General features: G+C 46.6%; 1 protein-coding gene and 1 pseudogene across 2 annotated transcripts in view; one reads left to right on the top strand and one right to left on the bottom strand.

The window, feature by feature from the left end:
* Positions 1-16,289, top strand: part of Crcp (CGRP receptor component) — a 51,790-nt gene that overhangs the window by 31,260 nt on the left and 4,241 nt on the right. Inside the window, exons 5-6 of one of the 2 annotated variants that reach the window (XR_004517691.1) lie at positions 341-398; positions 6,737-6,943. Coding sequence is in view for 1 of the 2 variants with exons in the window: in XM_033764906.1 (XP_033620797.1) it covers positions 341-398; positions 6,737-6,889 (211 nt within the window). In the remaining variant the exon portion in view is untranslated. Of the gene's footprint in view, positions 1-340; positions 399-6,736; positions 7,980-16,289 lie in introns of those variants that run through there. The other variant, XM_033764906.1, reaches the window with a different exon arrangement.
* Positions 12,984-14,656, bottom strand: LOC104862769 (annotated as a pseudogene).

Raw genomic sequence — 16,289 nt, 5'->3', positions numbered from 1 at the left:
CATGCCTCAAAAGTGCAAGGTCCTGAGTTCGATTCCTGGTACCAAAAAAAAAAAAAAAAAGAAAGAAAAAGTTGTCAAGATCAAGTGAACAAACCAGCCCTGCACTTCCCTTCGCTGCATCCTGTCTCTGCTTTATAGGGCTCTAGCTGTTGGCACTGTCGGGCTCTGGCGTTTACTGTCCTGTGTCCCTTCCCTTGTTTTACAGTTGAAGCAGCTGAGGACCATGTCACAGTGGTGCTCCCATTTTTTATCTGACAAAGTGTTTTTCTAATTCAGCTTGGTCAAGACCCAAGATCCTTGTAGACTGCAGTTTTAAATGCTTTGTATTTGTCTTTGGCAGAGCTGAAAAGCTGCAGCTGCTGAACCACAGGCCGGTGACTGCTGTGGAGATCCAACTGGTGAGTGGGGGAGCCGCGGAACTGCGACCGGGAATAGGTGCCCCATGTCCACTCGAGTCTCACAGACCTCAGCTCTGAGCCTGCTGACCTGGGCCTCGGGAAGCTGAATGTCTCCATGGATCTTGGCAGCTTTGTGTCCTCTGGCTCCCCGCAGGGCTGTTGCCAACCCGTTGTTCCCAAGGCAGGAAGCCCGCGGCACGGGTGGGTGCTCTCCTGCTGGCACATGGCTGCTGCAGCCATTTCCGGTTAGCAGTGCGCATGCGCTTTCTCTCCTACAGCTTTGCTCCTGTACCTCCTGCTCAGGCTACACACCAGAAACCTGGCACCCTTCCCTTTGTTGCAGTTCAGGTCCATCTCCTCTTGCTCCATCTCCTGTCCCTCTGGTGAGGCAGTAGTTTTCATCCTTTCCTAAACCAGCTCTTGCACTTCCCTCCCTGCCCATCTCCTTGCTGACAAGTGTCCCTCCAGCACCTGGCCACTTGCCCCTCCCTCCCTCTGTCCTCTGCATGAAACCACCTGGTGCAGCCTCTGTCTGCCCTGGGAAGCCCAAGCTGCTGTCACTGCATAAGATGTGGGAAGTACGGCCAGGTGCAGTTAGGAGAGTGTGCAGTGACCGACAGTGACACAGGGGTGGCCACTCTCTGTTGGCTCCCTGTGGCAGGTCCTTCTACTGCACAGGCAGACAGCAGGTTTTCTAACTGCCATTGAAAATCTCTGAGAAAGCAGTTTCCAAAGTCAGTTTCAGAAATACTCAGCTCTTTGTCAAGTTTTACTTTAGAAAAGCCTGGAAGAAAATGGCCAAAAATACCTATGATCTTTAGTTTCTTACTGAATTTTTTTTTCAAGGCTAATAGTTAAATTTTGCCTAAAGCCTTCATTACCTTCGTTGTTGCTGTCCTTCAGAATACAGCCAAATTAAATTAGAAAAACTCCTTCCATAAAGGGTGCCTTTCCAGGGGAACTGGCCTTTCGGCTAAGTAGAGGTCCCTCTGTTTGTATCCTATTGTTCCCATACATTAGACTGTTGGAGATTAAACTTACAGGAGAGAAAAATAAACAAAACAGCAGGAAACCAGTCCCTTTCCCTCTGGTTAAAGATCACATGTTGTGTCTTCTCCAGCTTTAATCAGCAGCATATGTTATCCATGACTGAGGGACAGATGGAGAGAGGAGACAGGGAGGGCAGCGTGACCTCACCACAGAGTCTGCCGAGAGCTCTCAGTGCTTGCAAAGATTCGCTGCCTCTGGGGTCCTCGGAGCCACAGGCTGTCCTTCTCACGCCCTCACCCTGGCATCCATTATAGGGACGCGTATTTTCCAGTGTAGCTGAGTGGCTGCTTAGGGTCTTCTCAGAGCCTTTCCTCTCCTCCTGCCGTGTGCTTTGGCCTGGTGCAGTAGTCAGGGTTCTGAGAGAGGCAGAGGGCTTGACTTGGTTTACCAGGGAGCAGCTTCTGAGATGGTGGAAGCTGAGCCCCGCAGAGCTGGACCCAGGACTACCAGCAGCACAGCTCAGTCTAGGTCCAGAGATGCTGAGGCCGGACCCTGGGATTCAGGGAGCTCAGAGGGCAGAGTGCCTGGAGTGCTGGCGTCTGCGGAGAGGTGGGGTGTGTCTAACCCTGCCCCGGGCTGGTGGGCATCGTGCTGTGACCTTAGCCAGCTGGATTTTGCCACCACACTGAGAGCGGATTTGCCCCTGGAAGCCCACCCAAAAGTAGCACTCACTCCTCAGCACTCTAGTGTCCCTAGTCCAGGTAGGGTGATGCTGAGCTTCACCGGCACACCTGGCAGGAAGAGAGGTAAGGGTAGCACCCAGCAGACGACCTTCATAAAAACTCACTTCCTAGTAGTTGCACCATTTCACATCCAGATCCTCCTCCCTGGGATTTGGCTACAAAAGGTGGCAGACCATTTCCCAGGGCTCGGAACAGTGTCTTCCCACTAGGGAGGGATAAGAAATGGCTTCCCACAGTGGGAGAGTGCAGATGACCTGAGAACTTCCCTGTGTGCTCCCTTATCCACAAAAGCAGCCCTGTGTCACCTTTGTTAGTGTCCAGTCAGGAGTTGTGTGCATCTTTTGGAGGCTGAGGGTTCGTGTTCTCCGTTCACTAAGCCTCTGCCATGGTTTGCTGTGATCTTCTGTCCCTGCTGCTGACTCAGGGCCTTAAGGAATAGTGGTGGCTGTGTGACCCCCCACATCCTGGGGTGGGTTCGTGTGGAAGGATATCTGAGCTCTCGGGCCTGAAGCCAAGGCAGTGAGCCCTGTGACCCATAGCTACTGTCCTGAGCAGCACTGCCATCAAGGCCTGTTAGTAACTTAGTGACTATGCACTGTTGAAGCCTCTGGCTTACAGAACACCAACCCGTGTTCTTACTTGGTGCCCACAGTAGGCTTTGCTTTCATTTCATTTAGAGAAAGCTGATGTTCAGAGAGATGAGGTAAAGTCACCACCTGCACCTGTAATCTCAGTCACGACTCTGGGAGGCTGAGGCAGGAGGAGCACACATTCATGCCCAGCCTGGGCAACTTAGCAACTTGGCAAGAGTCTGTCTCAAAATAAAAAAGGGCTGAAGATAGCTCAGTGGGAAGGTCCTGGGTTCAGGCCCCAATGTGCCCAGAAGAGAGGTAAAGTGAACATCCATAGCTGGATGGGATTGCTGGTACTATGGCTGAGTATCCCTTATTCAAGATGCTTGGGACCACAAGGATTTAGATTTTTAAAGAAACATCTGTATATATAATGGGCTATCTTTGGGATGGGACTCAAGTCTTAACACAAAATTCCTTTCTGTTTAATGTTTACCTTATTCATATAGACCGAAGTACTTTCATACAGTGCCTGCATTTTGACTTGGACTGGTCATGAGATCGGTAGAATCTCTCACTTGAGGTGTCATGTCATGCTTGCAAAGTTTCAGATCTGAGCAGAGGTGTACACCTTGATCTCAGCTACTCAGGAGGCTGAAGCAGGAGGGTTGCAAATTTGAGGCCAGACTAGGCAGTTTAGTGAGATCCTATCCCAAGAGAAAATAAAAAGAGCTGGGAGTCAGGGATTTAGTTCAGTGGCACCATACCTGTCTTAAGCACAAGGTCCTGTATTTGATCTCTGGTACCAAAAAAAAAAACAACTAGGGATGTAGGTCAGTGACAGAGTGTTTTCCTGGTATATGTGAGGCATGGATCAAACCACTACTGTATTACATTTTTTTTAAAGGCTTGGAGTTTGGAGTATATCAGATTTGTGAACAGGGCTACTGGGCCTGCATTAGATAGAGCCTGTGTCCTGCTGAGGAGAGCAGTGCATTAGTGCAGCAGTCAGAATGCGGGTATTCAGCAATCCAGCTGACAGCCTAGGTCAGTGCAGTGTTCATACATGGGGCACACTTGTCATGACACTTGCCTTAGCGTTCTGGACAACATAAACAGCCTTCGGTGTCTGAGGACGTCAAGGTGGGCTCTGAATGTGGCTTACTCCTACGTGGGGAAGGAAGGGTGCAGAATGACATAGTTGGCTTTTATCTGTGAATCCAAGAGGCTCAGAAAGTTTTTGATTTCTGAAAGTTTCCCTTTTATGTATACTTTTTCACATTTTTTTGTTCTTGTATGTATATTTAATTTAGCCTCAGGCAGCGTAGGTTTTCTTCCTGTTACTGGGAATCTTAGAGGAAGAACGAGTTCCTGACTATACTTAGTCCTTGGGACTGGGTGCTGCTAAAGCTGTTAACCAAATTGGTCCAAATTAGAGAGCTGCTGCCCCTTTGCTGAGAATGCTTGTGGCTGATGCCCAATCACAGTGTGTTCCCAAGGCAGGAAGCGGCCTCTGCCTGGAAGACAGCTGTCTCATGTGTGATAGGTGGAAGCAATAGGGTCTGCTGTCCAGCAGGAGCTAGCATTCGGTTCAAAGACGCTGGCTCTGTTTGCTGAGCCCCAACACCGAGCCTCTGCCTATTCCGTCACTGTCCTGACGCTGCGTGTGGAGATAGAGAAGCTCTAGGGGCAGGGAACCTGGTTAGGCCTCATGTGCTGTGGGGCACTCAGGCTGGGCTGTGGCTCAGTGGTACAGCACTTGCCGAGCATGTGCGGGGCCCTGGTTCCACCCCCGGCACTGCCTACCAAAGCGCACAGATAAACTGGCGCTCTGCACCAGTATGGTCTGTTAGCTGTTTACACCGCTTATTCAGAAACTTGGCAACATTCTGGTTTTTTTAGATCAAAGAATGAAATTGGATATTTCCCTTGTACTTCCTTCATTCTTTAGGGGCAGTTTGTATGAGATTACTGCTTTGCAGGCCCTGATTTTGCACATTTGATTTTAAAAACATTTTATGAATGTTGTTTCCTGATCAATAAAGAAGTTACATTTTACTAAGCCATTGACTCTGTAGAAAGTGGCTATTGTGTTAGACAGCATGATGGGAAGTATTACTCCTTGGTTTACTTAGGGCATCTCTGTGTAGGATACTGAAGATTTCTCTGGTTGTGGAAATGGTTTGTGGCTGGGTTGGATGAAGGAGCAGTATTTTCCCACGATTTGGTGGTGTGCCTTAGACAGGTCTTGTAATTTCTGTACCATCATCTATAAAATGAGTCTGTCCACTGAGGTGCTTTCCAATATCTTAAGCCTGGCCTCTACCTTGCCTTATTTTTATTTATTTATTTATTTTTTGAGACAGGATCTCACTATGTAGTTTAGGCTGGTCTTGAACTCAATGTGTAGCCGAGGCTAGCCTCAAACTTGCAGTGGTCCTCCTGCCTCAGCCTCCCAAGTAGTGCTGGGATAGACATGCACCACCATGCCCATCTATCCTTGCTTTATTTAAATGTCCCAGGATTTTACGTCTGGAATTCCTTCTGGTACCAATTGCCAGATTTGAGATTGCTTGGGTAATGTGAACAAGTTTAAGTAAAAATATGGCTTTCAAAGGGCGATTGGCTATGCTGTGTTCAGAATTGGAAGGCTGAGAAAGCTGGTTCTTGCCTGTGGGTGTCTTCTGGACCATGTCAGGAAACACTTAGGAGGGCCTGTGCTAGGCAGTGTTCTGCACCCTCAGGAGGTGACCAAGGCCACATGGAGCATCCTGGTCAGCTCTCCGCTGTGGGACAGAACACCTAAGATACTCACTTTGTGAGGAGGAAGGATTCATTTTGGCTCAGTTTCAGTCCATGGTTGCCTGTGCCTGTTGCCTGACCTGTGGCCGCTCATCCGGGTGGAAGCATACAGCACAGGGCAGGCTGCACACCTCATGGCAGCTGGGAAGCAGAAGTGGGGCCAGGGTCCCGGTGTCCCCTCTAAGGGACACCCCACTGCGCTCACCTTCTCCAGCCCCACTGTGGTGGGTCACTGGTTATGGTCACCTTGAGTGGGACGCCCAGCTGAAGGGAGTCACGGAAGACCCCTCTAAGGGGAACTGTTGTCGAAACAACTGAAGGAGAAGGGTTTCAGCTGATCTTCTCGGAGGAGCTTCAGCTGTTCTCTTTGGTGGAGTTACGTTCTCTGCCTTCCCCTTGGGCGTTGTCCCCTGGCTTCGGCGCACATTCTTCAGCCCCCAGCACCAGCCTTCTGCCGGCGCAAACTCTCTAGCTTTTAGGGCGACTGTTCAGCCTCCCACGCAGCCCTCTGTCTTCCATCTCGATCCTTTGGCTCCTTATGTGGACTTGTCCGGGGTGTGGGCTCCAGGCCCTCACCTGGCTGGATCCTTCGGGTCTCTAGCGCGCAGACATATCTTCGCACGCTTCAACATTTGACTCTGTGGGCGGCCCTCCTAGGTCAACCTTGTACATTTCTGTGTCCACAGGTAGAGTTGACTCGGAGCATGCGCAGTCTTGAGGAGCCGTGCCCCAGTCCCACGCGCACGCTCTTGCAAGCACTGACTTATAAGTTCCCCCTCGAGGGGCTGACCCGGCTCGCATAGTGCCACAGGCACTTGGCCCTGGGTACAGTTAGAGGCAGACCACACAGAGCAGAGAATGTGTTCAGTGATGGCTTTAGATTTGGACAGCCGGGCTTGGGATTCCAATCACAGAGTTCGCTTCGGCGTGATGTGTTTGCTCTAAGATGGAAAGTGTAGGGTGTGTCACTTCACCCCCGGAGGTGACTTTGTATGTACAGTATCCCCTTCTCGGTGTGGATGCGGATGGCGACAGGACAGCCAGGGTGTTCTTTTTCCTTGTGCCCATTTTCAGCATTTGCATGGGCTAAGCACGCTGGCTTCGCCCAGCTGTGGAACCGGGGTAGAGAAGACCTGGGGACCCAGGTGCCACCCTCCGCCTGGGCGGCTGTATTGGGCCGCAGGCCGGGAAGCTCAGGTCTCCCAACAGCAGTGTCTTCTCTCCTGTGCAGATGGTGGAGGAGACAGAAGAGCGGTTCACCGAGGAGGAGCAGATCGAAGAGCTTCTTCACACTGTCGCCAGCATCCTGCCTGCTGAGCTGGAGGTGGAGCAGGAGACGAATGCCAGCAGCAACGTGGTGATGGAGGAAGAAGGCCCAGCCTAGAGGAGCACCGGGCTGGCTGCCCCTTCCTTCCATCCCAACAGGCCCGTTTTCCTGGTTAGTTGGGGAAATCACAGAAATACAGTGAATGGATGTTTGGGCCTTGGGGAGAAGAGACATGAAGTCAGGTGTGGTTATCTGGCGAGAGCCAGAGGAAGAAGAGAGACTGGCCTTTACCGCTTGTGGGAGGCCTGTGTGGCCTCTGCTGAGCTGCGTGGTGATCAAGTTCATCTGCTTTCCTCAGGCTGTTGGTGGGAGCTGCACTAAGAGAACCCAGAGCCCTGAACAGTTGTGGTGGTTAGGGTGAGCCACGGAGCTCTCACCTGAGGGAATTTCCTTGGCAGTGGAGATGGGAAAATAGAGGAGGAAAGCCTGGGCCTGGCCGGCCTTCTGTGAGGGGTTGTTGATGGGCACAGACTCGGGGTCTTTCTGACCACCTGTTTCCTGTCCTGTGCTGGCAGCCACCAGGGGGCCAGTGAGAGACCAGCAAGCCAAAATCATTCCCGCCTTTAAAGGGAACACCAGTAGGCAGTTCTTTCATGAACAGAGCAGGAAAACCTGGACCAACTAATAAGAATTTGAATTTGCTATTACAAGGTTGCATCCTTTTTTTAATTTAAAATAATAACTACCACGTGAAGAGCTTTTCATATTCAGGCTTTGAAAAGTTTAGTGTTCGAAGGCACGTGGTTGCCCATCTCCTCCTTCACCATTCCTTATTTGGGGACGAAGTGCCCGTGAACATTAATCTTCCAGTTGTACTCATGTTGTCTAAGATCACATGTTTTCAGTGCTATAACGTGAGTTACTTCCTGCCCCTTTGTAAACCTGCTCACCCCCAGCAGTTGATGATTTACTGTCGTGCACAGAGTAGCTGAAGTCTTTACAGGCAGTGCTGAGAGCCACAGGTTTAGGGTTAAATCTCTCTGGAGTCTGGGGATCTGCTCAGAGCTGTTGATGTATTGTACCTGTCGCCATTTCTCTTTTAACCTTATTAGAAATGTGTTAGATGGTTTCCCTTGATGGATTTAAGGCTTACACTAGTTAGTGATACATTGTTTCCAGATGTTGCCAAACTTTGCCTTTTTTGGAAGACAGTTTGCATTGTCATAGACTGAGAAATAAAATGACATCTGACTTAAAAAGCTAAAATGTATGATTTTTTTAAAAAAAGTTGGCTATTCTAAATTCTTTTGAAATTTTTGTTTTATATCTGGGACCTGAATTTAGCCTCAGTATTTTACTAAACCAGGCCCTGGAAGACTTAACCTTTACAAGAAACATATATTGTATGTAATATTTGGATCACATTCATAATAAATGTTTCAGAAAGAGAACTCCTATTTTACGTAAGAAACTGAATCAGGGTCATAGGTGATGAGAGGATGAGAGCAGAGTAACCTGGGAGCTCAGTTTTCATTTCCTATCCTAAACAGTTTGAAGTCTTGACCACATGTGACTTTTATTCTTTAAAAAGAAAACAAGGGCTGGGGATTTAGCTTAGTGGTACGGTACCTGCCTTGCAAGTGCAAGGTCCTGAGCTTGATCCCTGGTTCCAGAAAGGTGTAAGGCCTGTGTCTGGATACTCTTTTTGTAATTTTTTTTGGTACTGGGACCAAACTCGGGACCTTGAGCTTGCACTTGCAAGGCATGTGGCAGAACCACAGCTAAATCCCTGGCCCCCCTTTTTTTTAATGCATATGGGTGCCCAGTTGTTCCAGTGCCCTTTGTAGAAATGACTCCTTCCTCCTTCAGTTGTTTTTCCTTATTTATTGAATTTGTTGTTGTTGTTACTTGTTTTTGTTGAGACAGGGTCTCACTGTGTATTACAGGTTGTTCTGGAACTTCTAGGGATCGTCCTGCCTCATTCTCCCTAGCAGCCAGGGTTACAGGTCTGCCCCACCATGCCTAGCTAAGGGTTAATTTTTATCAATTGTTTGAGTTCAACTTCATTCTTTTGCCTGTGGGTGTCCAGTTATCCTGACACCATACATTGGAACCTTTTCAGTTTTTACCTTGGTACTCTGTCCTCGAGGAACTGTCTGTCACTGTCACCTTGGCCATTATTCAGTGTTATGACTGAGGAGGAGCAGCCTCCCGAGCCCCTTCAGCCCTCACAGTTTTGTTTAGATAAGGAGTCAGCAACACTTCATGGAAATGGCCAGATGGTCCATGTTTCAGCCTTTGCAGACCACAGAACATCTGTTGCAGTGACAGGACATAAACAGATGAGTGGGACTGTTCCAGCAAAACTTCAGAGCTCAGGCAGAGGCTGCAGTTGCTGGCCCTTAGTAAAAAGTTCTGGAGTCAGGAAGTGAGTGTTTCTTTTGTTGTTGTTGTTTTTCTTGAGACATGGTCTTGCCACGTACCCTAGCTGGCCTTGAATTCACAGTGATCTTCCTTCCTCAGCCTTCTGAGTGCTGGGATTATGGGCATGTGCCACCACTCATGGCCAGAAGGTTCCTTATCCACTAGTAGTCTTCCCCACAGTCAGTGTGGTCTGCTTTCCTGCAGGACAAACAGAGTTCTACAGGAAGCCAGCAAATGGCCAGTCAAGAAAAAGCCACAATTACCAAACACAGTGGTGTACACCTGTGATCGCAGCTACTCAGGAGGTGGAGTCAGGAGGATAGCAAGTTCCATGCCTGGCTGGGCAACAGTCTCCTTAACAAAAAGGGCTGGGGATGTAGCTGTGTGGTAAGAGTGCTGGCCTAGCATGCATGAGGACCTGGGTTCAATCTCCAGTACCACAAAAAATGGAAAGAAAAAGCCATATTGAAAGCAGTAGGAAAATTTGCAGCAGTTTTACTCACTCTTGCTCCCCAAACACGGTGCCTTCTTGCTCTGGAGAAGGTAACCGCACAGCTTCTCAGTCTCCCTCAAACTGGGGGCGAGCAGAATGCGGTATTTGCGATGTTTGACCTGTCTGCTGGCTGGATCCAAATATGGCTCATGGGGCTTGACTGCCAGCAGTAGGCTCTTGGAAGGTGACTGGATTGTGAGCTCTCACCTCACAGTGGATGCATAATCCGTGGCATTACAGGGAGGTGATGGAAGCTGGAGGCAGGGCCCAGTCATGGTTCTGGGACTGTTTATATCTTCTCCGCGCCCCCCTCGCCTCTGGCTCTGTCCTGCTTCCTGGCTGCTGTGGGTGAGTAGCTTCCCTCTGCCATCCCCTTCTGCTGCATTTCTGCCTCTCCACAGGCCCAGGAGCAGCAGAGACAAGTGGCCACAGACACACTTGAAACCATGAATAAATCTTTCCTCCTTTAAATTGGATTTTTCTTATGGGCAGCTGCCTGATAACACCACCTAAAGAACTGGTTTCTGGCCGGGCGTGGTGGTGCACGCCTGTAATCCCAGCACTCGGGAGGCTGAGGCAGAAGGATTCCTATGAGTTCAAGACCAGCCTGGGCTACATAGTGAGTTCCAGGTCAGTCTCAACTACGTAGTGAGACCCTGTCTCAAAAAAAAAAAAAAGAACTGGTTTCTACTTTGTCTGATTGGAGCTCTGGAAAGATATAGCATTGGGAAGCGGCAGGCACTGCTCATAAAGCTACAGGAGATGAGGACCTGCAGATGCAGGAACAAGATGACGTAGGTGATGTCTACGTCACTTTCCTGTCACTGAAACACAGTGCCCAACACCTACAATGGAAGGAAGAGACATTCATTTTAACTCAGATTTGTAGATGATTCAGTCCACGGTCAGCCAGCTCCAAGGCAGCAAAGGCAGGTGGAAGGGCCCGGAGGAGGAAAGCTGCTCACTTCATGGTGGCCAGGAAGCAGAGCCAGGAGGAACTACAGAGGGAGATGCACCCTTCCAGGTCACACCCAGTGACCTCCTTCCAACTACACCCACCTCCTACCAGCACATTCAGCTGTAAACTCACGATCCAGTCAACTTCCCACATTCCCAACCCTGAACATGTGAGGCTTTTGGGAGACATTCTAGATCTAAACTGTAACAGTTGGAAAAAATAGACCCTGTAGGCCCTGAGGAGAAGGTGGGGTGAATCTAGGAAATCAAGACATACAAAAGCCATGTGGAGAGGGAGATGAAAAAGCTCCACAGCTCCAAGTGAGCTGCATGCTCTGCAAAGATATGAGAAGAATTAGCTTTCTCCAGCCTTAAAATATGGCTTGCTCATTAGTGAGGGACATCTGTGGCACAGACCTGGTGTATAAAGGCTGGGAAGGGCTGGTTTTTCACCCCCCCAAAAGAAAAGCTTTGCAAAGAAGCTCTTATGGGCAGTTGCCTGATAACACCACTGGGGTTACAGGTGTGCACTAGCACACCTGGCCTTCAAAGAGAATTTTTTTTTGGTACCGGGGATCGAACTCGGGTCCTTGTGCTTGCGAGGCAGGTGGCAGAACCACTGAGCTAAATCCCCAGTCCAAGGAGAATCTTTATTTATTTTTTAATAGAGCCTATTCAGAAGAAGAAGCTGAAATGTTAGAAACTACCTAAAGACATTTAATAGACTAATTATTTATTTTGGTGGTACTGGGGAATGAACCCAGGGCCTTCATGCTGAGCTACATCACCAGCCTCCCGCGCTTTTTCTTAATTTTTGAGACATGGTCTCACTAAGTTTCTAAGTTGCTCAGGTGGGACTCACATTTACAATCCTCCTGCCTCAGCTTCCCAGAATGCTAGAATTACAGACATGCACCACTATGCCCAGCTAGACAAAAGTTTTGAAACAAGTATCTGAAAAATGCTCAGAGAGCTAAAGGAAAACATGGACAAAGAACTAAGGAAAGTTGGGGATGTTATGCATGAATAAAATGAGAATAAAGAGAAATTATGAAAAGGATCCAAACAAATTCTGGAGCTAAAAAATACAATAACTAAATGGAAAAATTCAGTAGAAAGATTCAACTGATGATTCTTAAGAGGCAGAAGAGAGAATCAGCAAACTTGAAAATAATATGTGTGGAATAACCTTGCTTGAGGAGCGAACAGATTTTTTAAAAGAATGAAAAGTGAACAGATCCAAAAGAACTCTGGGACAGTGTAAGAAGGACCTACTAGGCATTAGGGAAGTGGCAGGAGGGAATAAAAGGACAGAAAACTACTCAAAGAAAGACCAAAACCTACCCTGAATTGAGAAAAGCCAGGAAACTATAAATCAAAGAAGATCAATGAAATCCATGTAGGGTTGACCAAGAAAGACCTGCACCATTAAACATTATAATCAAACTATTGAAAATCCAAAGACAAAATTAATGGTGCTGGTGATCAAACTCAGGTTCTTATGCAATCTAGGCAAGTCCTCTACAAAGAGCCTTACCACCCCTGAAGGAGAATTTTTTTTTTTTTTTTTTTTTTGAGACAGGATCTTGCTTGGTAGTAGTTCAGAGTGGCCTTAAACTCACCATATAGCCCAGGCTGACCTTGAACTCATGGCAGTCCTCTGCCTCAGCCTTCCAAGTGCTGGGGTTACAGGTGTGCACTAGCACACCTGGCCTTCAAAGAGAATTTTTTTTTTGGTACTGGGGATCGAACTCGGGTCCTTGTGCTTGTGAGGCAGGTGGCAGAACCACTTAGCTAAATTCCCAGCCCAAGAAGAATCTTTATTTATTTATTTTTTAAAAAGACATTTATTTAGTGTCATGATCAGACTATTACATTTAGCAATCAACAGCATGGGTGCAAAAAAGTCTTTATTAAAACCCTTTGATAGATTGCTTTACACTTTCCATAGTACAGAAACTAAAATAACCTGTTATGCAATTAGTCACAAACATAGTCCTCGAGTTTTTTGCCCATACACAAGTATTGTCTAAAACACGTCTTTTTTTTTTTTTTTTTTTTTTTTTTTTTTTTTTTATATTTTTTAAGTATACAGTACAGTTACATTCAGCATTGGGATCTTGCACCTTTACATGACAGATCTTGGTTCTCATTTTTTCTCCACACCCTTGCCCTCCCTTCACCCACTCCACCCTCCGTTATTTAACATGTCTTCTTTGTAGCAGCTAGGCCCTGCCACCACTGTGGATGGCTGAGTTCACAAATCTGTTGTAACCTGTAGCTTCCCTGTCACTTCTCTGGCTCTCTTCTCCTGCTAAGCTTTGTTTCCTGGCAGTATTACAACCTTCTGCCACTGCTATAGCTACCTTGATTTTGTGGTTTGGCAAAGTATTGGCCTCCACCACCACAGGGCCCAGAGCTTCTGCCTCCACAAATTTTCCTCCCTTCATAGGTCTAAAACTTGAAGACTGATTGTTGTAATTGCCAAAATCATTGTAGCCTCTACCACCTCCGAAACTGCTTCCACTGCCACTGCCAAAGCCGCCTCTGCCTCCTCCATTGTTATAGCTGTCATTGTTACAGAAGGAATCAGTAAGTGACACACAGAGGCAGCAGAATGGAAGTAAAATAATAAATTTACTCATCAATAAGGGTCAATCGCATGTAAGCCATCCTGGATCGACAACCCACTGGGTTACAACACCTCCTTTTATAGGGTTTTACAGCCTTGACTTCATTTGGGTGGTTACATTTCATTTTGACAGTTCTTTGCAGTTGGGAAGTTTACCTTTAAGATTCACCTAGTTATCTATTCTAGCCCATAGGAAGGGGGTATTCAGGATCACGGGAGGGAGTGTTGACAATGGTCCTTTTTATCTTGACATTTTTGTGATCAGGTGGCTTCAGTCTCACTGGGAGCCCAAAACCTTGATGTGCCCTGATATCTCAGGGTCAGACCAAATGCCTCATTCAGTAATTAGTGTCTTCGGTGCCTATAAGTTTTGAGCTAAACAAACAAACTGCTGTTAGAGACAGTAGAAGCCACTTTACATTGCAACACTTTATAGGTTTTTGTTATTTATAAAAGTTTTCCTTATCATCATAGCTGCCACTCCTGCCATAGCCACTGCCCTGGTTTCCATAACTCTGTCCACCTCTTCCATAGCCTCTGCTTTCTCCAGAGTAACCAGGGCCACCTCCTCTATAACCATTATCATTACCAAATCCATTGTAGCCATCCCCACTGCCACCATATCCATCTCCCCCACACTGCCACTAAAACCACCTCAACCACTGAAGTTTCTTCCATGACCAAAATTGTCATTGCCACCAAAACCACCTCCATGGCCACCACCAGAATTTCCAGAACCTCTTCCACGTCTTGGCAAGATGAAGCACTAGCCATCTCCTGTTTGGACAGGGCTTTCCTCGCTTCACAGTTGTGGCCGTTCACAGTATGGTATTTCTGAACTACAGTCTTATCCACAGAATCATGGTCATCAAAGGTTACAAAAGCAAAGCCCCTCTTCCTACTGCCACGGTCAGTCATGACTTAAATCACTTCAGTTTTTCCATACTGTTCAAATTAATCTCATAGGTGATGTTCTTCAGTATCTTCTTCAATACCACCAACAGAGATCTTCACAGTTAATTGGGCACCTGGTCTTTGAGACTCTTCTCTTGAGACAGGTCTCTTTGGTTCCACAACTTTTCCATTCACTTTGTGTGACCTTGCATTCATGGCTGCATCAACCTCTTCCACAGTGGTGTGAGTGACAAACCCAAAGCCCCTGGAGCGCTTGGTGTTCAGATCTCTCATTACCACACAGTCAGAGAGTGTTCCCCATTGTTCAAAATGGCTTCTCAGACTCATCTGTTGTATCTGTTGTTTCAAAGCTCAGCCGTCTGATGAAGAGCTTCTGCAGCTGTTTGGGCTCCTTAGGAGACTCTGACTTAGACGTGACAGCAGTCGGAAGAGAGACTAACAATGCTTCCTCAATGGCGCCCATGAGCCCAAGGAGAATCTTTAAAGCAAGAAAAAGATTATTTTTTATGTACAAGAGATCTTCAATAAGCTCTACTGATTTCTTAGAAGTCATGGAGTCCAGAAGGGTATGAGGTAGATTTCAGTGCCCCTCTTTAATACTAGATAGAATAACTAGACAGTCGATAAAGAAATACAGGACTTTAACAGTATTAACCAATGGGACATAACAGACATATACTCTACACAACAAAAGCAGAATACACATTTTTGTCAAATGCATATGGATTATTCCCCAGTAGAAACCATATGTTAGTACCAAAATTATACAAAGTATCTTTTCTAATCCAAAACAACTGGAAAATTCATAATTATGTGAATATCAAACAACACATTCATTAAAAAAAACCCCAACAAGTCGAAATCATAAAGGAAGTCAGAAAATACTTCAAGGATGAAAATGAAAACACAACATTCCAGAAGTTATGGGATGTAGCAAAAACAATAGTGGAGGAAAATTAGTAGCTATGAATATTTACATTAAAAAAAGAAGGAAGAGGGCTGGGGATTTAGCTCAGTAGTGTCACCTACCTCTCAAATGCAAGGACCTGAGTTTGACCCCCAGTACCAAAAATAAAAATGGAAGAAAAGAAGGAAGAGCTCAAGTTAACCTAATTTACGTCTTTAAGACATAGAAAATCCAAAGCTAGCTGAAAAAAAGATTTATTTACATTTTAACAATAAAACTAAATGTTTAAGAAGATCAACAAACTTAACTAGAGTGACTAAGAAAGAAAAGATTCAGATTACTAAAATCAGAAGAGTGGGGCATTACTCATTTTACTGGAATGAAAAGAATTATAAGACAGGGCTATGAATCGTTGTACACCCACAATTGGACAACCGAATTGAAATGTACCGATTCCTAGAGATATACAACCTACCCAGATAAATCCTAAAAACATGAAACATCCTGGGTGTGGGGTGTAGGCTCAATGGTAGAATGTGTGCCTAGGGTGTGTGAGGCCCTGAGCTCAATCCCCAGCACCAAACAGAAGGAGAGGAGAGAAGCATAAGACGAGGGGGAAGTAGAGGACAAGGAGAAAATCTGGATGGACCATAGCTACTATAAGATTAAATCAGTAATAAACATCGCTGCATTAAAGAAAAATCCAAGCTGGGCATGGTGGCACACATTTCTAATCCCAGCACTTGGGAGACTGAGGCAGGAGGATCGCTGTGAGTTTGAGGCCATCCTGAACTACATAGTGAGACCCTGGCTCAAATAACCAAAACAACAACAACAAAAAAGAAAGTAAAAGGGGCCGGATATTTAGCTTAGTGGTTCCTCTGCCTGCCTTGCAAGCACAAGGTCCTGAGTTGGATCTCCAGTACCAAAAAAAAAGTAAAGAAAAATCTAGGAGCCAATGATTTCACTGATGAGTTCTACCATATACTGAACTACATAGTGAGACCCTGGCTCAAATAACCAAAACAACAACAACAAAAAAGAAAGTAAAAGGGGCCGGATATTTAGCTTAGTGGTTCCTCTGCCTGCCTTGCAAGCACAAGGTCCTGAGTTGGATCTCCAGTACCAAAAAAAAAGTAAAGAAAAATCTAGGAGCCAATGATTTCACTGATGAGTTCTACCATATATA

The sequence above is a fragment of the Fukomys damarensis genome, unplaced genomic scaffold (assembly GCF_012274545.1).
Source record: "Fukomys damarensis isolate Sample0158 unplaced genomic scaffold, DMR_v1.0_HiC HiC_scaffold_17, whole genome shotgun sequence".
NCBI classification, from domain to species: Eukaryota; Metazoa; Chordata; class Mammalia; order Rodentia; family Bathyergidae; genus Fukomys; species Fukomys damarensis.
Note: the sequence above shows the minus strand (reverse complement) of the source record. Positions and strands in the feature narration are given on the sequence as shown.